Source organism: Tinamus guttatus, unplaced genomic scaffold, assembly GCF_059628265.1.
Source record: "Tinamus guttatus ecotype Peru unplaced genomic scaffold, ASM5962826v1 Tinamus_guttatus_pri_ptg001031l, whole genome shotgun sequence".
Classification (NCBI taxonomy): Eukaryota; Metazoa; Chordata; class Aves; order Tinamiformes; family Tinamidae; genus Tinamus; species Tinamus guttatus.
In genome coordinates this window covers 59,182-79,099 of record NW_028289565.1, presented here as the reverse complement: position 1 = coordinate 79,099, position 19,918 = coordinate 59,182, and the positions used below count along the sequence as shown (strand labels likewise).

At 42.2% G+C, this 19,918-nt stretch overlaps 1 protein-coding gene across 1 annotated transcript in view; it reads left to right on the top strand.

Moving 5' to 3' along the window:
- LOC104579616 (dystonin-like) overlaps positions 1 to 19,918 on the top strand; it is a gene marked incomplete at its 5' end in the record, with an annotated part of 125,125 nt that overhangs the window by 92,936 nt on the left and 12,271 nt on the right. Inside the window, 12 exons of the mRNA XM_088538358.1 lie at positions 329 to 499; positions 1,707 to 1,862; positions 2,113 to 2,319; positions 3,275 to 3,394; positions 13,071 to 13,240; positions 13,809 to 13,968; positions 15,191 to 15,385; positions 15,830 to 15,958; positions 16,667 to 16,810; positions 17,644 to 17,832; positions 18,624 to 18,753; positions 19,654 to 19,817. Of these exons, the coding sequence (XP_088394484.1) occupies positions 329 to 499; positions 1,707 to 1,862; positions 2,113 to 2,319; positions 3,275 to 3,394; positions 13,071 to 13,240; positions 13,809 to 13,968; positions 15,191 to 15,385; positions 15,830 to 15,958; positions 16,667 to 16,810; positions 17,644 to 17,832; positions 18,624 to 18,753; positions 19,654 to 19,817 (1,935 nt within the window). The remainder of the gene's footprint in view (positions 1 to 328; positions 500 to 1,706; positions 1,863 to 2,112; positions 2,320 to 3,274; positions 3,395 to 13,070; positions 13,241 to 13,808; positions 13,969 to 15,190; positions 15,386 to 15,829; positions 15,959 to 16,666; positions 16,811 to 17,643; positions 17,833 to 18,623; positions 18,754 to 19,653; positions 19,818 to 19,918) is intronic.

The window sequence follows — 19,918 nt, the reverse complement described above, 5'->3', positions numbered from 1 at the left end:
AGCTCTGGGCTTGCAGCCTGCTGAATAATGCTTTGTGTCTCAGCTGCATGTGGACTTGAACTGAATTGTAGCAAATCTTGCACAGTGAGATAAGCACATAGTATTTTCCTTGCAAGGCTTTGGAGCTCAGTGAAAACATCTGACAGACAATACAAGCCCTCATTTCCTGAAGAACTAGGCCCTTCCTTTGCTCATTTGGCTTTTTGAGAATTACATGGGATTCCTGTATTAGTCTTAATTGTACCCACAAGGTGTTGGGGAAAGAGTAGGTACTGTGATAAAGAGTATGGAATTTCGACCTGACTTTTATTTTATTTTTTTAATTTAGGAACTTTGTGCTGCTTTTGGAGACAAAGAAGAGGCATATAAGTGTCTAATAGAGAAAGGCCGGCAAATGCTTGGAAAATGCCCAAAATCTGCTAGAACGAGTGTTGAGCAGGACATAAATAACTTAAAAGAAAAATGGGAATCGGTACAAACAAAGCTCAGCGAAAGAAAAGTACGTGATCTTAAAAGTAGAAGTGTGAATCATGTATTTTAGCATGTTATTGTCTAGTCCTTTTATACATACAAACTTGCTTTATCTTTCAGATCTTTCAGTTATGCGAAATTCTTTGGAATGTTTAGCAAGTGCTAAGAAACCAGTGAGATTCAAGAAGTTGATTTACCCTAATTGGGAGTGAAAAAGACAGAATTTTGTTCCATAGAAATATGTTAACAAATGCTGTCACATATTCATTTTCTAGAATGAGGGCTTTTGTGAGTGTTTTTTTTTTTTTTAGATTTTAGTGATCATAGACATGAGAAAATGAATAAACTTATTTGATCTTTCAGTTTTATTTCTTTCTCAACACAGAATTGCTGCTTTCGTTTTCCTAGCTTTTATTCACTTCTTAGATTTCGAAACATTTGGCCTTCTGTCACCTACTTGAAGTAACTACCTTCTGATTTAACATAGCTCGGTAGGACCATATCAGTGATGTGCAACATGAGTTTTGGTATTATTAATTCGTTTTGCTTTCATTTCTTTATGAGGCGTAGTCCATCTGTTCTTCTGTCTAACAATGAATAATACCAATAGCTACAAACAGTTCCTCTACAGAGGACTTCATTGTTAGACAGCAAAAATATTTACAATGTGGTTGTATGAAAATCTCTGACCACCTTCAATTAAAAAAACAAAACAAAACAAAACAAAAAGCTGTATCTGAAACATGGTGTTGATACAAGCAACAAAATGATGATTGGGCATTATTCAGAAGATATGTGCAGGCAAACTTGTTTTTTTTTCCTTAGTGCAAGAGAATAAATTAGATGGTATCTCCAAGTCCCCCCAGGTGCACTGCTGCCTTAGCTTTGTGAGCTGCTACTGGTTTCGCCTTGAAATTGGTAAAGCCACATGTTCCATTACAAATAAGGAGTGCAAGATAAAATGTTTGATTGGGGAAAACTGGAAACCTGGTAGTAGATGTTGGATTTTCTACTTATTTACCTCATTTTGCTGTTTCTTTTCTATCTATGTCCTTCGATATACTCATATGTGGGCTGTTAGTTTAAAAAGTAAAACTTGGAGGCAGGAACTTTGAGACAGAAAAATATTTAAAAAAAAAAAAAAAAAGCTCCTCCAAAATGCTAAGTAGAAATGGTTCGGTTGGCGGAAGCACCTATAAAACATCAACTGATGCAAAGTATGGCCTATTTTACAGACCAAACTGGAAAATGCGCTCAGTTTAGCAATGGAGTTCCACAATTCACTTCAAGACTTCATCAACTGGCTTACGCAGGCTGAGCAAACTCTAACTGCCGCTTCTCGGCCAAGTCTTATCTTGGATACTGTCTTGTTTCAAATTGATGAACACAAGGTATGTAAAGAAACAGATGTGCTGTGTTCTTCTCCCACTCTTTGGAGATACAGGGTTCATTTGGACGTTGTTTAAGTAATGCTGGCACTCAAGAGAAATGTTTAATTTGTTTTAAAATTGTATTTTATGGTCTTTCCTACTGCATCATCCTTTATCAGACTGTTTCTCGGTGCTACCCAGTGCATGAGCAACATAGTATTGAGAGTATTTTTTCTTTTCTTTTCTTTTCTTTTTTTTTCCCCCCCCCAAGGCTTTTGCCACAGAAGTGAATTCTCATCGGGATCAGATGCTAGAGCTGGACAAAACTGGAACCCATTTGAAGTATTTCAGCCAGAAACAAGATGTTGTCCTTATTAAGAATCTGCTTATTAGTGTTCAGAGTAGATGGGAGAAAGTAGTTCAACGCTTAGTTGAAAGAGGAAGAGCTTTGGATGAAGCAAGAAAAAGGGCCAAACAGGTAATGTGGCGGCTGTTGTGCAACTCTTTGAACTTAGCTGTAATTAAATGCAGGCCCTGGAGGTATATGGGACTTTAAAGCACTTTCAAGCAAGTCTGGGTTTAGTGTAAGAGATTTTGTTGAATTGGTGGAGCAATTTCTGTGATTCAATCACAGAGCACTTCATTTGGAAGGTGAAAGCTTCATTTTCAACCCGAGTAGCGACTTCTGTCTAGAGTGCAGGATAGTCTGAAAATTGCAGTATGGCTTCCAGATGTATATTAGGGCCATCTGTCTTCAAAAAGAAGTCGCACAATTAACTCCTTATATTTTAAGGAGTGTGATGAACCCCTTTTCCCTGTTTTGTGCGAGTATTGCTTAGCGTTTTCTCCTTAGGTTTGCGCTGTGCCCTAATACTCATTGCTTCCCGATCTTATATGTTAGTTAATAGTTAATGTTAGTTTAATAATGTTCTGTGCAGAAAGATCTCTCTGTTTATTTCCTTAAAACAAAATGAGGAGGTTTTCCTCACACAGTTTTCCTCAGGGCTTTCATTTTTTCCTTAGATTCATGTTCCCCTTACTGAGGAGTTTAACAACGGGATGCAGAACACAGGAGAGGAATGTGTAGTGCTGTTGTCTCATGTAGGCAATAGCTCAGGTCTATTCTTGAGGTTTTTAGTGACCATTACTAAAGAAGGAGTCTAAGTGACAACCACATTGACAGAAGTCACCAAAATTTCTCTGAAAGTTGCATCCTGCATGTACAGATCATGTATGTGAAAGAAGAGAGAGAGAAAAGAGCTAGGTCGAGTCAGTTGGGCCAGTGTCTCTTTGAGAAAGCAAGGACAGAAGGCTCACTGATCCTTTTCCAAGTTTGCAAAATGCTTGGTTGGCCTATAAAGAATATATATTTCTTTTGACCATTTCATGCACCACTATGTATTTAAATCAATGCAAATCTCACTTTCCCACAGTTCCATGAAGCCTGGCATAAACTCATGGAATGGCTGGAAGAATCAGAGAAGTCATTGGACTCAGAGCTCGAAATTGCAAACGACCCTGACAAAATAAAGCTACAGCTTGCGCAGCATAAGGTGAGTGATGGCTGGTAAAATGCAAGATGCCCAGTGAGATGGCAGGCAAGCCTGTCACCTTTGTACCAGGTAGGCTTACTGCCTCACTATAGTGGAAAGGATCATACCAACTGGTGCTGTGTTGCCAGTGGTAAAATTAGTGCAAGTGGAAAAAGTTCTACTACCCAACTAGTATGGGCAAAAAGGAGAAACTTCTGGATTAGCCTGGCTTTCCAAGCAAATAATGCTATTATGAAAGAGAAGGAAGCTCTGCAGTGCGATGAGACACAGAGCAAAACCAAAAGCCTAGCCCTTACTTTGTTTTTATTTTTGTGAAGTGCCATGAACGTACTGCTAAGGATCAAGTGGATCAAGTAGACGCTTCAAAAATAGGCTATTTCTAAAAATTCATCTTGGAGCAGTTTCCTCAGAGACAGAGTAGTGAAATATCATTCATTCTTCTGCATTTTGTCATATAATTACTTCTCTATTTTATTCTCATTTTCACCTTTCAGTCTTATTTTTTTTCATTCTGAACTGTATTCACCAAGTTAACAACTCTTTCTATTTCCTTTTTCATGTATATTCTGATGACTTACAAGTCTTTGGCTTGTATCTTAAGGATTGTTTACTGTATCAATGTACTTGTGTCGAGGGTCACTCGAATGTTGAGGCTCACTCCACAAATCAGAGTGAGCAACACTTTAATATGAAGGGGGTTTAACTTGTGGCGAGTGCCGAAGCCTTCTCCACAAGCCGGAGTGAACAACACCTCTCTGGGAAGTGAAGTCAACTCCACCCTGCTGTTGTCTGTAGCAGGGCTTTATACCGGTGCAGGTGGGCATGCGCTGAGGAGCAGCCCTCATTGGCTACAGGCTCCCAGCTGATTGGTTCTCCTCCAGGTGTTCGGTTGCTAGGCGTCGGTCCAGTTCCCCACAAACTCCACTTTCCTATATATTCTTACTAAGGCCCCAACATCTCCCCCTCTTTTTTCCAAAAAAGAAAAATTAGCAATAAACATTGCAACATTTACAAAAAACAAATTAACATAGCTGTAAACCTCAGCATTTCCCCTCTTTTTACAAAAAAACAAAAATTGGCAATACCATGCATCAAAATATTATGAACAAAAACAAAGTAACATAGTTGCAAGCATAAATATAACCATTCTGGTTACGCATAAGTGTAACAATTTCTATAATTCATGGTCCATTAATTGTTTCTGTCCTTTCGCAACCACGGTCGTACCCACTTGGCTGGTACCCAGGTCGCTCCGTCTCTTCCAAGTATGCACGCATATCCTCGTCCCCATGTAACTAACTCAACTGGACCTTCCCAGATCTGTTTCTGTGGACAAAAGACTTCCACCTGTACCTTCTTTCCCAAAAGGTCAGCTGAATTTTTTGAAAAATGAGTGAAAATAGGTACGTTGTCATCATTTCTAGGGTTGAGCCAATTCAAAACGTAGCATGCTTTACTTGTTAACTCATAGGGACCCATCTCCCCCTCTTTTTTCAAAACAGACAGTAATTGTTTTAAATTTCGATGGTGTCGCTCGATGATGGCCTGACCACCCGAATTATATGGGATACCCATCTGATGGGTTATTCCCCATTGCTGAAAAAAGTTTTTACAGATGTTGCTCTTATACGCCGGTGCATTATCTGTTTTTATGATGTCCGGTTTCCCTAAAACAGCAATTACCTGAGCCCAGTGTTTGCAGGCTGACTTAGCGTTTGTAGAAGTGGCTGGGGTCGCCCAGAGAGCCTTTGAGCAGGTATCCACCGTAACATGTAGATATTTTAGTCGGCCAAAGGGAGTGAATTCCGTAACATCTGTTTGCCATATCTGCCTCGGTTGTAGTCCTCTTGGATTGGTACCCATTTCCTGTAAAGGGGTCAGTCTTGCGCAATCCGGACAGGCAGCAATGATAGCACGAGCTGCCGCTCGGGAAATTTTAAATTCACGTTGCAACGCTCGAGCAGATTGATGAAAGAATGAATGAGACGTTGATGCCTGTTGTTCCGCCGAACAAGAAATACCCGCTGCTGATACGGCACTGTCTATGACTGCATTACCTTCTGTTAAAGGGCCCGGTAATGCAGTATGACTACGAATATGCGATACCCAAAAGGCATGCTTTCTTTGTTGAATGATGTTCCACAGCTGGACGAACAAAGCTTGAAGATTATGGTTATTTACGTGTCCTATAATTGCCCTATGAATTCTTTGAACGATGCCTACTACATATAGAGAGTCAATAACTATATTCATGGGCCGATCATGAAAAGTTAGAAATGCCCAAATTACCGCTTTTAATTCTAGAACCTGCACGGATGCAGTTTCCCGTCGAATCTGAGTTTTCCAACGATCTGACTCCCAGAAAGCGTACCCATATTTCCCAGTTTTGCTGCTAGCATCTGTGAATACAGTAATCGCGTTCGATAATGGTCTTAAACTCTGGATTTCTCGTTCTTCCAGCTCCAAAGAGGTGTGGAAGAGAGGATGCTTGGGATAATGATTGTCCACTTTAATGCCCTGAATAGCTAGAGCAAATTCTGCACTTTTTAAACACCATTCTTCAACTAACTCCAGAGTCTTTAGAGGCAGGATAATACTATCAGGCTCTCTGCCGGCAATTGTTCGTACGCGTTGCCGGGCTTTCAAAATTCCCAATCCAATTGCTTCATGCCTTTGAGTTAGGGTACGTCGCAAGTGGCTTGGGAGAAAAACCCATTCCAGTACAAACAGGATTCCTTTTTCATCTATCTGGGCGATAATTATCGCCACCTCCCTTTCCCGATTATAGACCACCAGGGATATTGGTAATCTTTCCTGGAACCTGTAGGCCGCTGTTTCTGCTATCTTTTCCTCGATTCGTTCTAAGGCTGCGACAGCCTTTGGGGTTAAGCTCCGCTTTTCTGCAGGCCCTTTAGCTCCCCTAAGCAGTTGAAGCAACGGTTCCATTTCCGCATTTGTAATGCCGCAAAAATTCCTAATCCATTGGATGTCTCCTACCAATTTTTGTACACAGTTAACGGTGTCAATTTTCGTCTGCAATTTAAGCTTCTGGGGTCTAATTCTGGCTTCTGTGATGACCATACCCAGATAATTCCAAGGAGCTTGCCTTTGAATCTTTTCAGGGGCAATGACCAGGCCAAATTCCTTTAGACAGTTAATTAGCTCCTCTTCCTGCTCAGCTGGCAAAACTTCAGGGCTTGCTATTAAAATGTCATCCATATAGTGGTATGTGATCAAGTCGGGGTGCTTTTCCCTCCAGGGTTTTAGGGCCAAACTCACAAACCATTGACAGATGGTTGGTGAATTTTTCATTCCTTGGGGAAGAACTACCCACTGGTATCGCTCCGATGGGCCTTCCCTGTTAATTGTAGGCACCGTAAATGCAAATTTTTCACTGTCTTCTGGGTCAAGCGGTATATTAAAGAAGCAATCTTTTAGATCGATTACCAGCAAACTCCATGCCTGTGGGAGCATAACAGGTGAGGGCAACCCTGGTTGTAGAGCTCCCATGTTTTCCATGCATGCATTAACGGCTCTCAGATCCTGTAACAGCCTCCACTTTCCAGATTTTTTCCTGATGGTGAAAATAGGAGTGTTCCAGGGACTTGTTGACGGCTTAATATGACCCTGATCTAACTGTTCTTTAACTAATTCCCTTAGATGATGCAGCTTTTCCTCCGGTAGTGGCCATTGGTCCACCCATACAGGGTCCTTTGTAATCCATTTTAGCTTTAAAGTAGGGCGGAAGCTGCCCCCAATGGCCGCTAGGGAAAATGTGACTGCAAAGTGACACCCCACTGGGCTAAAACATCCCTGCCCAGCAACCACAGGGAGGTACACATCACATACGGTTTTACCTTGGCCCTGTTTCCTTCGTCATCTATAACCGTCACGAAATATTGACTAACCTGCGTAGGAGATTGCCCCCCGATCCCTGTCACAGGGGTATCAATCTCCTGCAGATCCCATTGTGGTGGCCATGCGAATTTAGGGATGATAGTAATGTCAGAACCGGTATCCAGCATCATGGCCACATTGGTAAGACGAGTGCCGTCTGGTCCTTCCATGCTCACAATTTTTGTCGGCCGCTGAGCAGTTATCTTTTCGCAGAAAGCAACCTGAGGGGGTCCGGAAGATCCAAAGCCCTTATTTCCCCGTCGGGCCTTTCCAGGATTGGGGATTGCAGCTCGAAAAGGTATCAGTTGAGCTATCCTGCTCAATGCCGGAATAGTGATGGGAGGATTAAATATTTTCACCATTATGCCAATATTGCCGGAATAATCAGCATCAATGCACCCTGGTAACACAAAAATACCCATTTTTGAGGCTGATGAACGGCCAATTATCAGAGCAGATAGGCCCCTCCCCAGAGGGCCAGTGCATGTTGATTCTAAAATATGCACGTCAGAATCTCTAATCACTGTGGATTTTGCCACATAGAGGTCGACTCCTGCACTTCCTCGGGTTGCAGCGGAGAGTTCGTGGAGGCAGCCATTGTCTGGGGATACTTGTTCGCCGCGTCCCTCACAACGCGGCGGCTCCCGTTTCCCTGTATCGGCGTGCCATTTTTGCGGAACCGTGATCGGCACTCCGCTGCCTTATGCCCGAACCTTTGACATCTCGTACAGGTCCCATTAAATCCTCTCGGGGCCATATCCTCCATCCTGAATCTGTTGGGACACTTCCTCCTCATGTGTCCTAATCGACCACATAGGAAACATGTCCCATGGAATCTCTTGTCTTCCTTTCTAGACATTCTTTCTCCTTTAATTGCTGCGGCCAAAGCCGCACCATGTATTTTTGCTTTTTGTTCTTCCTCCATCAATGGCGCTGGGGCACAGGTCTCTATCATTTGGACAATTGAAGCTCCTGGTGGCAAAGTAGCTAACAGTTGCTTGCAAGTTTGGTTTGAGTTCTGAACTGCTAGATCCTTTGCCAATATTGCTTTCATTTCCGCAGGCACATTAGGTGCCATATCCAAGGCTTCCTTCAGTCGATCAACAAAGTTGAAAAAGGACTCATTCGGTTTTTGTGTTATTTTGGTGTATGGCAACTGTGGCGTTCCTATTTGTGGTAGTGCAAGAAAAGTGGCTAGCGCTGCATTTTTCGATTGCTGTAGTATCCTGGGGTGGAGCGCTGCCTGGGCCTCGGTTGCCCGGTAACGCCCATTCCCCATTAGTTGATCAAGGGTGGCAACCCTTAATGGATCGTCCATACTGCGATTTAGATTCTCCAACTGTTTTTCCTCTAATCTTTCCTGCCATTTTGCTAACCAAAGCATGTAAGCGGTAGAGGAAAGCAGGAGCTCCATTATCGCTCTGCTATCCGCAGGTACCATATGGGAATATTTAAACAGGGCGGAGACCTGATTTCTCACCAACTTATTGTCGTGCCCATACTGCATTACTGTTTTTTGTATGCCTTGAACAAATTTCCAATCGAGAGGTTCCCACCTGGGGCCCTGGGCTCCCGTTACTACAGGAGCTGCTAGTGGTGTAAATACAAATTCTCCTTGTAACTGAGCATTCTCTATGAGCCCTTTATACCGTGCTCCCGCATTAAATGTTGGATTAACAGGTGGCATTTCCTCATCATTACTTCCACCTGCAGTGGAAGTGGCTGGGAGCTCCGGCAACAATCCTTCTTCAGCTGGGTCACTTGCTCCAGCTGCTTTCTTTTGAATCTTAGGGGCATCTTTTCGTGCCTCCCACTGCTCTAATTGTTTGTCTACATTTTCCAACCCTTCGACTATAGCCCTATGGGCAGCCTTATAGGCTGCCTTCACATCTCTGGCCTTGGACCCACCGTCTAGTCGCTGCATTTGTTCTAATAATTCTGTCATTCTCTCTGCCTGTCCCCGAAGTTCTTGTCGCATGTTTTGAACCACGGCATTATCATCGTCCGATCCATCTGGGATCGGTACTTTAACTGGGTCCACTTCCATTTCGGGCGCTGTGGGGGTTGGTCGCTTTTCCCCCTCCCATTCGGGCGCTGTTGGAGGTGGTCGCTTTTCCCATTCAGGTGCTGTGGGGGGTGGTCGCTCCTCCCCCTCCCACGGGGGGAGATACTCATCCACTCCCCCCCATACTTCTCGTTCCGCCAAAGTTACCGGACATGCCTGTTTAGGTGAGGTTACCTTTCTCTTATTATCTATTTTCTTACACTGAACTGGCTCAGTATTGTTGGTACATTCAGAACTTTCAGACCCGTTTTCCTTTTCTTCTCCATGGAGCGCTTCCCAAAACGCAATAGCAACTAACCGCTCAAACATAGGCCATATTAGACGAAATGTCTTTGTGAGGCGCCACGCTTCCTCCGAGCCTAATTGTACACCGTCCCATAGTTCTCTTCCTACTCGCTCCCATGATTCAAATTTATATGCTTGGGAAGCTTCTTCTATGATTTTTCTCTTCTTACAAAATAGTAATAAATCAGTTAGCTCGGTTTTCGAGACCTCAATCTTAGTTTTTTGAGCAAGCCTTATGAAGCGTTCAACAGTATCATGTTCCATTGCTGTTGCAGCAACTTTCACTCTAGATGCGCCAATTCCCATTCTGACTCACCAGGTCGTGGTCACAATCCGCTTTTCTCCAGCAAGATCCCTCGCGTTCTCGCACAATCACGTCGGGGTCACCAGATGTCGAGGGTCACTCGAATGTTGAGGCTCACTCCACAAATCAGAGTGAGCAACACTTTAATATGAAGGGGGTTTAACTTGTGGCGAGTGCCGAAGCCTTCTCCACAAGCCGGAGTGAACAACACCTCTCTGGGAAGTGAAGTCAACTCCACCCTGCTGTTGTCTGTAGCAGGGCTTTATACCGGTGCAGGTGGGCATGCGCTGAGGAGCAGCCCTCATTGGCTACAGGCTCCCAGCTGATTGGTTCTCCTCCAGGTGTTCGGTTGCTAGGCGTCGGTCCAGTTCCCCACAAACTCCACTTTCCTATATATTCTTACTAAGGCCCCAACATACTTGTATAATTTATCATTTCACAGTTTGTGTGAGGATTTAAGATTGTTTATCAAACTGGGGAATGTTCTCTTTTAATATGGGAAAATTGGTCAAGTAAAAATTGTGTTACCTATGTTTGCTGTTAAAATTGTTAGATAAAGCCTGCATGAACATTCTGTTACGCTAACTCTGCAGTTTCAGCTTGTTCTGGGATTGCTGTTGTTGCCAAAGTCCAAAGTCAGCTCTGAGAAGTTAGGAAAAAAAATCCTTCTGTTCAGATCGTCTTTCTTGTCTGCTCTAATCGTAGCCCTTTTCTAATACTTCCACTCTTCCCCTTTCTTTATATAAGAATGCAAACCCCCCGTGAATACAATCAACACTCTCTGCCTTGGCTTGCGGGTTCTTCCTGTCTCTCAGTCCTTACTTCTCCTCTCATTAAATTTAGGCTTCATGTCCCACTTGTTCTTTCTGCCTGCAACAGCACCTTCTATGAGTCCAGACCTCCTCACACTATTTGGCAGACTACTCATTTCTGTGAATATCTTTTCTGCAGTCTCTTTTCCTACAAAATGCCAGCGGGCAGTAGCTACTTAAGTTGCTTGAATCTCATTTATTGTAAGGAACAGGATGGTATGTGGCACCGGGGGCATTGAGATTAAAGCTGGTGATTTGGAGGAAGAAGGTGAATGTAGACGGAGGAGGGAGTTCTGTGGACTTTGTGACTTTAAACTTCAAACCACCCTCTCCAAGAAATGGAACGCAATTGTTTTTTAACGAGCTGTTGAACCTCCCAGCACTGCAGTGTCCTTCCTTGTGCTTTCAGTCTCTTCCTTCCACTCCCATGTTTGCTCCCTGTGTCTGTCTTTGCCTTTTCTGTCCAGCCTTGAAGGTTTCCTTGCTCTATTCAGTTAATGACTTTGATATCTGAACTGAATGCGTGTGTTCTCTGTGCGTGCTGTAAGCAGTAATTTGCGCTCACTCTTTGCCAGGTTGTTGCTGCCAAAAAAACAAGAGAAAAGAAAAAAAAGAAAAAAAAAAAAGAAAAAAGGAGCTGAAAGCCAATGTGCTTTCTCCCTCTCACATCTAGTGGGTTGCCAGGAATTTTGGGGGGTTACGCGTGGTCTGTGTATTGGCATTTTTTTCCCCATTTGTGGAAGTTAGGTATGGAAAACCCCCTACTAGATCACACAGTCCACTCCTCTGCTAACACTGAGTGTTCTTTATGATACATTTATGTGCACCTCACTATCTGTATGTTCCTGTCTACTTTAGCAAGGAGGCATATAGTTAATTATTGAGGTTTCATTCCCTTTACCTATCTGCTCTTGGCAGCTGCAATGTCTTAAACCACAATCTGCTCTCAGTCACACCTCCTTGAAATTAAATGCACGTAGATTTGGTATGATGTGTGCAGACCAGCTCTCAAAGAATGCATTAACTAAAACCCTCCGTGCTCCTTCTTATCGGTCCTAACTGAGGGATCCTTCTCTGGCTGCCCTTTCTTTTTGCTTTTTGTGCAAATCAAGTAACAGTGAGTGTGTAGCTCTAGGTAGTTAATAAGACCTGTCAAATAGGAGGAGCATGACACAAACATGCACATTATTCTCAGTAAAGTCAGCCCACACTTCCCATGGCTTATCCCTATCCTTGCCTCCTCCCGCTTCACACACCCTTCATTCCCTTCCTCTCAACAGAACCACTTTGGCCTGCTATCCTTTGTGTCAGGTAAGAATATTTGACTCTTGTACAACTGAGAATCGTAAAGCAAACTTGTGGCGTTTTTTCTTTTTTTCTTTTTCCCTTTTTTTTTTTTTTTTTTTTTACCAGTTTCCCACTAATAATCCCACTAATAATGAAGGCACAAAAGAAGGCACAATTTAAGAATTAGCCATTGCTACATAGGAGGCTGCTTTTATCTTTTGGCACTGTTCATTCACATATATAATTGCTTGCCGTGCCATCCTGTTAACTTCTCCGAGGTCTCAGATGGGGTGTGTTTCTGGGTGTTCCCTTGTGAAAAATTACCAGAAACTACACAGATTTTCCCATCAGAGCTGCCAGGCAAATGTGGCTATGGCATCACCGTCATCTTCAAGTGTTTCTTTATCCTAATAACTTGGTTCCAACCTGAACTACATTATTGGGATCCCCCCTGACTTCCTCCTGTGCCTCAATCCACGTGCTTTTGGCATACAATTCTTCCTGGTTATGATATGCTTTAATCTAGTGAGGATTCAGTGCTCATGACTCAAAGTGGACCATGCTGAGCTGAAGCAAGGTCAGCCTTTGGGACACTCTATCCTAGCTTGAAATCTTAGTCTAAGGAGATATAGCATGAAGACCCCTCATGCTTCATGTTCATGCTTCCCAAGGAGCACATTTGTCTTTCTCAGCAAACTGAACTTTAGGAATATTGTGTCAGGACAAGAATCACCACTGTCGTTGAAGGAGGGTATTTCCAGGAATTCTTCCAGTAGGTGTAGAGCTGCTTTTACAGAGAGGGACAAAAGACCTGGGCTCTGCTAAAATCTCAAGCCACTTCTTTATATGACTTTCACCCTCACCGTGGTACTAGCAGACTAGAAATATTGCACTAAGTAGTAAAATGAAGTAGGTAAAATTTTCATGCAACCACAATTGACACTGTAAATAATATGGCAAAGATTAATCAACTACAGGCTGAAGGCAGTTAATGCTAGATGAGTGTTTTCTTTTTCTTCCATGCAGGAATTCCAGAAATCCCTAGGTGCCAAACATTCTGTGTATGATACCACAAATAGGACTGGACGCTCCTTGAAAGAGAAGACCACTTTGGCTGATGACAATTTGAAACTAGATGATATGCTGAGTGAATTAAGAGATAAATGGGATACAATTTGTGGAAAATCAGTAGAAAGGTAAATGAAAAGCCAATTTATATATTATTTTGGCAGGTAAGGAGGGTTATGACAATTCTTTGGGCTTCTGCTTTGGTTTCTGTGGTGTATGAGTAAAACGAGAAATGGTATCTTGTTTGATAATTCAGTGCCAAAACAGTAAAATACTAGAAATGCATCCTCCCTGCTTTCCTTGTGCTATGGAAGAGGATTGAGAAGAGCCAGAGGAGCATCCCTCATCTGTTTGGGAACCTGATTTGCACTGGTGTGTGCTAAGAGAGTGGATAAAGCCCTAGCAGCCTGCTTGGTATTAGCTTCTTTCTACCACACTTGCGTGGTGTATCCTGTTCCTTTCACTCACGAGCCAATGTATTTGAGGGTAGCCCAGGGAAGGGAGACGGATATTGCCTTTTCCAGAGACAGAAAAATGTGTACATGTTCATAGCTTGGAAAAGCATTTTGTACATCCCCTGTGGAACCATGGATCCCGTTAACAGCTCTTAGTTGTTGCCACCTTATGTTGAAAAGGTTGCCTTAACACCTGTAAGTGATCTTAACTTCACTTTTTTTTTTTTCTTTCTTTTCCCAGGCAAAATAAACTGGAGGAAGCCCTGTTGTTCTCAGGTCAGTTTACTGATGCTTTGCAAGCTCTCATTGACTGGCTCTACAGAATTGAGCCACAACTAGCAGAAGATCAGCCAGTACACGGTGACATCGATTTAGTGATGAATCTGATTGACAATCATAAGGTAATTTTAAAAGTACCCATCCTTTTTAATTACTGAACTGCTAGTAAGTGTCATGTTTTAATACTGTCTTTATTTGGCTATTCTGTAATTTTAGAAACATAGAATGTTTCTTGAAGTAAGAAGTTAATAACCTATTGGCATCAGTTAGCTTTGAGATATTCCCTATAATTCAGCCTTCCTGTGCATTATGAATATCATATCAATCACAACTGCAAGTTTATGAATATTTATATGAACCCGAGCTCTGGCACTTGGCAAGGTTAGGAGATGAAGGGTCAGTCAGGGTTTACCCATCACTGTCTTTGGGTGTTCAAAGGTTGTTCAGGGAGGAGGAGCTTTTGTCCATCAAGGAAAAAACAACAACCAAAAACCTCCAACCAACCAAAGCTCAGGTGTTCTCTGAAAAGAGCCCGAAATGTGCTGGAACTGCTTCTGAAATCCTGTTGTATCCCCCGGTTAGGTCATACTGACACAGTAGATTGTAATATTGCATATTGACAATTACAGTATACTCTGTATACAATACACAATGTGTAATATACAACATAAGTTTTAAAAGGATCCTTTATGTAACTGGGGCTTGTTCTGTATGTCAATGTACTCTCATGAAAATAAAGCAGTATGTGGCAAGATTTGCAGCCCTACCAGTCAGACCCCCAGATGGGGTTTTAATTCTGTTCTTACCATATTTACCTTTCTCCTTGATTGTTAGCATTTTATGTGATCTTTGCTTGCTGGGGCAATCTTGCACATTTATTGCAATGTCAGATGAATTGCTTTGACAAGAATTTCAAGCCAGTGTGGTTAGGAGGATAGATTTCCCATACATTGCATTGAGATAGTTGTTCTCAGGACGTGCCTGCCATTTTAGTACTATATTATTTTCTTTTTTTTTTTTCTAAGGAAGAGTAGCTTGATGAGAACTGCATGAACTTTTTTTTTTTTTTTTTTTTTTTTACTATTACAAGCTCCAAACTTCTTCCAAACAAGACATTTGCAAACACAGCATGACAAAACATTGTATGCAAACTGCAAAAGGTAGAGGGTAAAGATCTTTTATTTAAATGAGCAGAACTTTTGCATTTTGTATCACTTAGATGGAGATATTCTGGACTGAACTAAACTCATGTTTTGATATCTTCTTGTAAGGTCTTCTTTTTGTTATCCTTTGTATAATTATGTTATGAAATTGAGCATTCCACATGTATTTTGTGGTGCCTAGGCCTTCCAGAAAGAGCTGGGAAAAAGGACGAGCAGTGTGCAGGCCCTGAAGCGCTCCGCCAGAGAGCTCATGGAAGGCAGCCGCGATGACTCGTCCTGGGTCAAAGTGCAAATGCTGGAGTTGAGCACTCGCTGGGAGACAGTTTGTGCCCTCTCAGTGTCCAAGCAGACACGACTGGAACAGGCTCTCCGCCAGGTGAGAGGACTGCTGATACCACGTGCAGCTGAGGAGAAGCAAAGCAATACTACGTGCCAGCTGCCCCAAATTTTTGTTTGCATTTCTTTTGATTTTATTCCATATCATCTAGGCTATGCAGAAAATACAGGTCTCATCTCTCCAGCTGCTTCATGAAAGCACTGCCTGTGTGATTTGTCAGCCGAGAGGCGTGACGTTCTCAGCTGAGTTGCACAGGCACTGTAATTCAGGCTAAAAGCAGGAACAGGCTTTTAGGCTTCCTGGAGTTTTGCGGGGGATGCCCGAGATGTTTCTAAAATGAGGAGAATGCAGTACTGTAAATCATTGACTTTCTAATGGAAAGTTCATGTGCCAGTACCACACCTGGGCTCGCTTTTCCTGGCTAAGCCGCAGGGTGTCTGTCTGGTCCCCTCAAGAGTGACCTGCCTTTCTGGTGTTCAACAGGCAGAAGAATTCCACACTGTTGTTCATGTTCTCTTGGAGTGGCTGGCAGAGGCTGAGCAGGCCCTTCGTTTCCATGGAGTCCTTCCAGATGATGAAGAGGCTCTGCGGGCACTAATGGAGCAGCACAGGGTAAGCAGGAAAATAAAGCAGATCTGATTCATTCTGATCCATCTATTGTAGGGTGGAAATGAGGAAACAAAGCAAAATCTAGCTCATGGATTCAAATAGAGCATCCATGGTTCGTCTTTGCAACTGCTTTTATAGAGAAATTAGAAAATTGCTGGATTTGAGAGTGCGGTGCCCATACGTAGTGGGGGTTCTTCTTTGAGTTGTATTGGTTTAATAAGGAAACCGTGAATATTTAGAACGTTGCTAATAAACATCAAGAGATGGATTCAGAAAGCTCTGTGGAACAAATGCCACCAGGCAATTCCATCACAAAGTGTCACAGTTGCAAAGTGTCTTCTTAACACCACTGAACATACCATCCTATACTTTTCCTTCAAGGTCATCTTTAGATGTGAGCAGAATGCTGTTATCATCCATTAACCTTCTGTCATGGTGAAGCACCGTGCTCTCACGCTTCACCTGCTTGAGATAGTGAAATATTGCAGTGCCATAGGTATTGCCCATGCTGTATGACAAGCCATCAACCTGACTTTGCAGTAATGAAATGGTAAAAAGGCTGGGTGAAGAGCATGACTAAAAGTATAAATTTCCAAGCTTTGAGTGATCTAGAAGCCTTTGAAATTGCAGATTATCCATTTACTTAGAAGTTACTCAGATTTCTTCTTTAACTTTGGGCACTATCTAACTGAAATTGTCACTTCTGACTAGGAATTTATGAAGAAACTGGATGATAAAAAGGCAGAGCTGAGTAAAGCAACAGGCATGGGGGAAGCTTTGCTAGCTATCTGCCACCCAGACTCCGTTACCACCATCAAGCACTGGATAACAATCATCCGAGCCAGATTCGAAGAGGTCAGTCTCTCTCAAGGCATCTTCACAGAAACAGTCTGTCTCTGGTTGCAACACAGGTGGCATTAACATGGTAGTTATATTGAGAGGAAATGACCCAGCTGTTGAGAAATGAACATTTAAAATACCCAGCGATGTATGCGAATGCCATGCTTCCATTGGATTTATTTTAAAACTTAAAGGACTTAAGGAACTAAAGCAAGTTCAAGTTCATTTGTATGTATTAGAGGGAATACTGCCTGACACCTGTCACTTGAGGAAAACTGTGTCTAAGGAGAAACTTAAAATACAACAAAAAATAACAAGGCGAGCTTGAAACATCATTCTCTCATTGCATTGAGTGCAATGTATTCTTAATCTGTGAGATTTCTGAATGATTTAAGCAGCTACAAGGAGGTCCCAGAAAACACTCTGAACACTCAGCTGCTAAATGTAGCATTTTGTGTGTGTATGAAGTTTAGAGAAAAACAAATGCTACTATCAGCAAAGGATGGCCCAGGAATGCCCAGAAGGAAGGCAGCGTCCTCCTCCTTCCCCATCTCTCTGAGTCCTGTGTCATTCATTAGCTCATACACAGTGCGTGATCAAGTCCTTACTAAGTTGCCAGAAGTCCCGGTTCTGAGCGTTTACTGGTGTCTAGATTAGAATTTCTGTGGCAAGTGTGGTTGAACTGGGAATTCTGGCACCTAGCACCTTTAGGAAGCTAGCCACGTTGCTAACGAAGCGTCAGTAGGTCCTGGGAGGAAAATGTGGGTTTACAGTTAGTATGACAATGTAAAATAAATTTCAAAGGGTTCCAGATGTGCCAATATTCATGCACTGATTCTTTTATCCAGGTATTAGCATGGACTAAACAACATCAGCAGAGACTTGCAGGAGCTCTCTCTGGACTTATTGCTAACCAGGAATTGCTGGAAGCCCTATTATCCTGGTTGCAGTGGGCAGAGACCATACTTATTGAGAAGGATAAAGAGGATATTCCCCAGGAGATTGAGGAAGTTAAAGCGCTCATAGCAGAGCACCAGGTAAGGTGTATTCAACGACACTTGTCTCCTACGCGTTCCACAGCTGGTGCTCCCATCTCAGCTTCCAATAACTGCAGGTGAATCTGCTTCACTGTGTCCTCTCTTAATCCTGCCGTCACTTTCTGGGTACTTGTGCGTGTGCTTTAGGTGTGTGTGATGTGCCTGTGGTTTATTCAACACAAAGAGGAGGTAAGAAACAACAAAAAAAATCCATCCAGTGCAGCATTGTTCTAAAAGCAAACCTAGAGCTCGCTGTTGGAACAAGGCTAATAATGATCAAAACCCCACAACATGTGCAAATATGTTACAGTGTGCTGCCTTAGAACTAGTGTGCAGCATGGCTATACTGACTGTACTGCAAAAGTCTGTTTTATAAAGTGCCAGAGGGAGCTGCCGGCGCAGTGAGTGCTCAGAAGCACGGCACGATTCACATACCAGAGCTTGGCCATCTCATTTCCCTGACCTGCGGTCTGTACAAGAAAGGACAGACCTTACACAGGCCTTACACAGTTAAGGAAGCAAAAAAGTTTAGCAAACTGTTTTTAGATTTAGGCTATGTTAAATAGCCAGGCCATGGTGGTCCTAAAGTGTTCCTAAGAGTTTATATTGATGATATTTTTCTGCCTGTGAAAAAGTACTTTATCTGTGGTCTCTTGTGAGGCTGACGTTGTTAGAGTCTTTCTTTTTCACTGCTGATCTTGCAACTTTGGTGTTTTGACATTGTATGTGTTTTTCATCTTTGTACTCGCTTTCGTGTATTGTGAATTAAAATAATCTCTATTTGATTGCAGACTTTCATGGAGGAAATGACCAGAAAACAACCTGATGTGGATAAAGTTACAAAGACCTACAAAAGAAAGGCAGTTGAACCTATTCCAGTACAATCTCATATTCCCATCCTTGATAAGGGGAGAGCAGGAAGTAAGTAATGAAGTATTTTGGAGCAGGTCACTTACTCTGGCTAGAAAGTTGCCTGTGAATATAACCGAACAGGTATGATGAGCAACAGAGCACTCATGTGAAAGGGGGTGAAATTCTCTTTGCTGATTTTCTAATTATCGTATATTTTTCATTGTCATTAAACTTTTTTTTTTTTTTACAATAAATTTCTATTTCAATTATGCTGATAGAGAAGATATGACCATGACACTTACTGGAATTAAATTGGTATCAGTTTTGTTCTGAAAATAAAAGCAGAACATAACGCTTTAAAATTTGTCCGTACTTCTTGCATATGCACTTTATTGCCTGTAGACTTTGATGAGCTAATAAACTTCCAATAATATGTACAGGTTGATTGTTTGTCAACCTAGTATTATTCAAAAGTAAAAATATGTTTTTTTCACATAGATGTAAGAACAAAAATTTGCTTTTAATGTTTGTTAAGTTATATGGGAATTATGTTAGGAAGTCTTCTGTTCAGCCATGTTTAATGGAAAGTGAGTCCTCAAGTCTGGAATTTGCTTTTTGTATTTTATATATACTGACCTGTTGCATTTTTTAGATATGCTTCCCCATACATGTTTGGAATCTACTTCTAAAATCACATTTTTACTTTACAAAGCTGTCTCAAAAAATGTTTTTTATGACTTTATTTAACCTGTGCAGGTTCACTGGGGCAGCCAGTAGTAGCTGCCAGTAGCAAAAGCTAAATAGCGTAACCACAATGTAGCCCAAGCAGTGTCAAAGGCTTATTGGAAAGAATCATACCAGAATTTGGGCTCATTATTTGGGACAAAAAAAGTAGTTTTAGGAAGTTCAAGTACCCTTCCTCAGAATGTTTTCTTTGAACTGTGTGAGACTTTTATTGTGTTTTAACAGGAAAGCGTTCCCCAACACCAGGCATTTATCCATCAGCAGCCCAGACACAAATCGAAACCAAGAATCCAAGGGTAAACCTGTTAGTCAGCAAATGGCAGCAAGTCTGGCTGCTGGCCTTGGAGAGAAGGAGGAAACTTAATGATGCTTTGGACAGACTTGAAGAGGTCAGTAAAGATCCTCGTAATTCTCATACTCTGCATTTTTTTTTTTAACTCTGCATTTCCTGGATTACACTGGCAGTAAACCTTCTGGTGTTGTGTTTTTG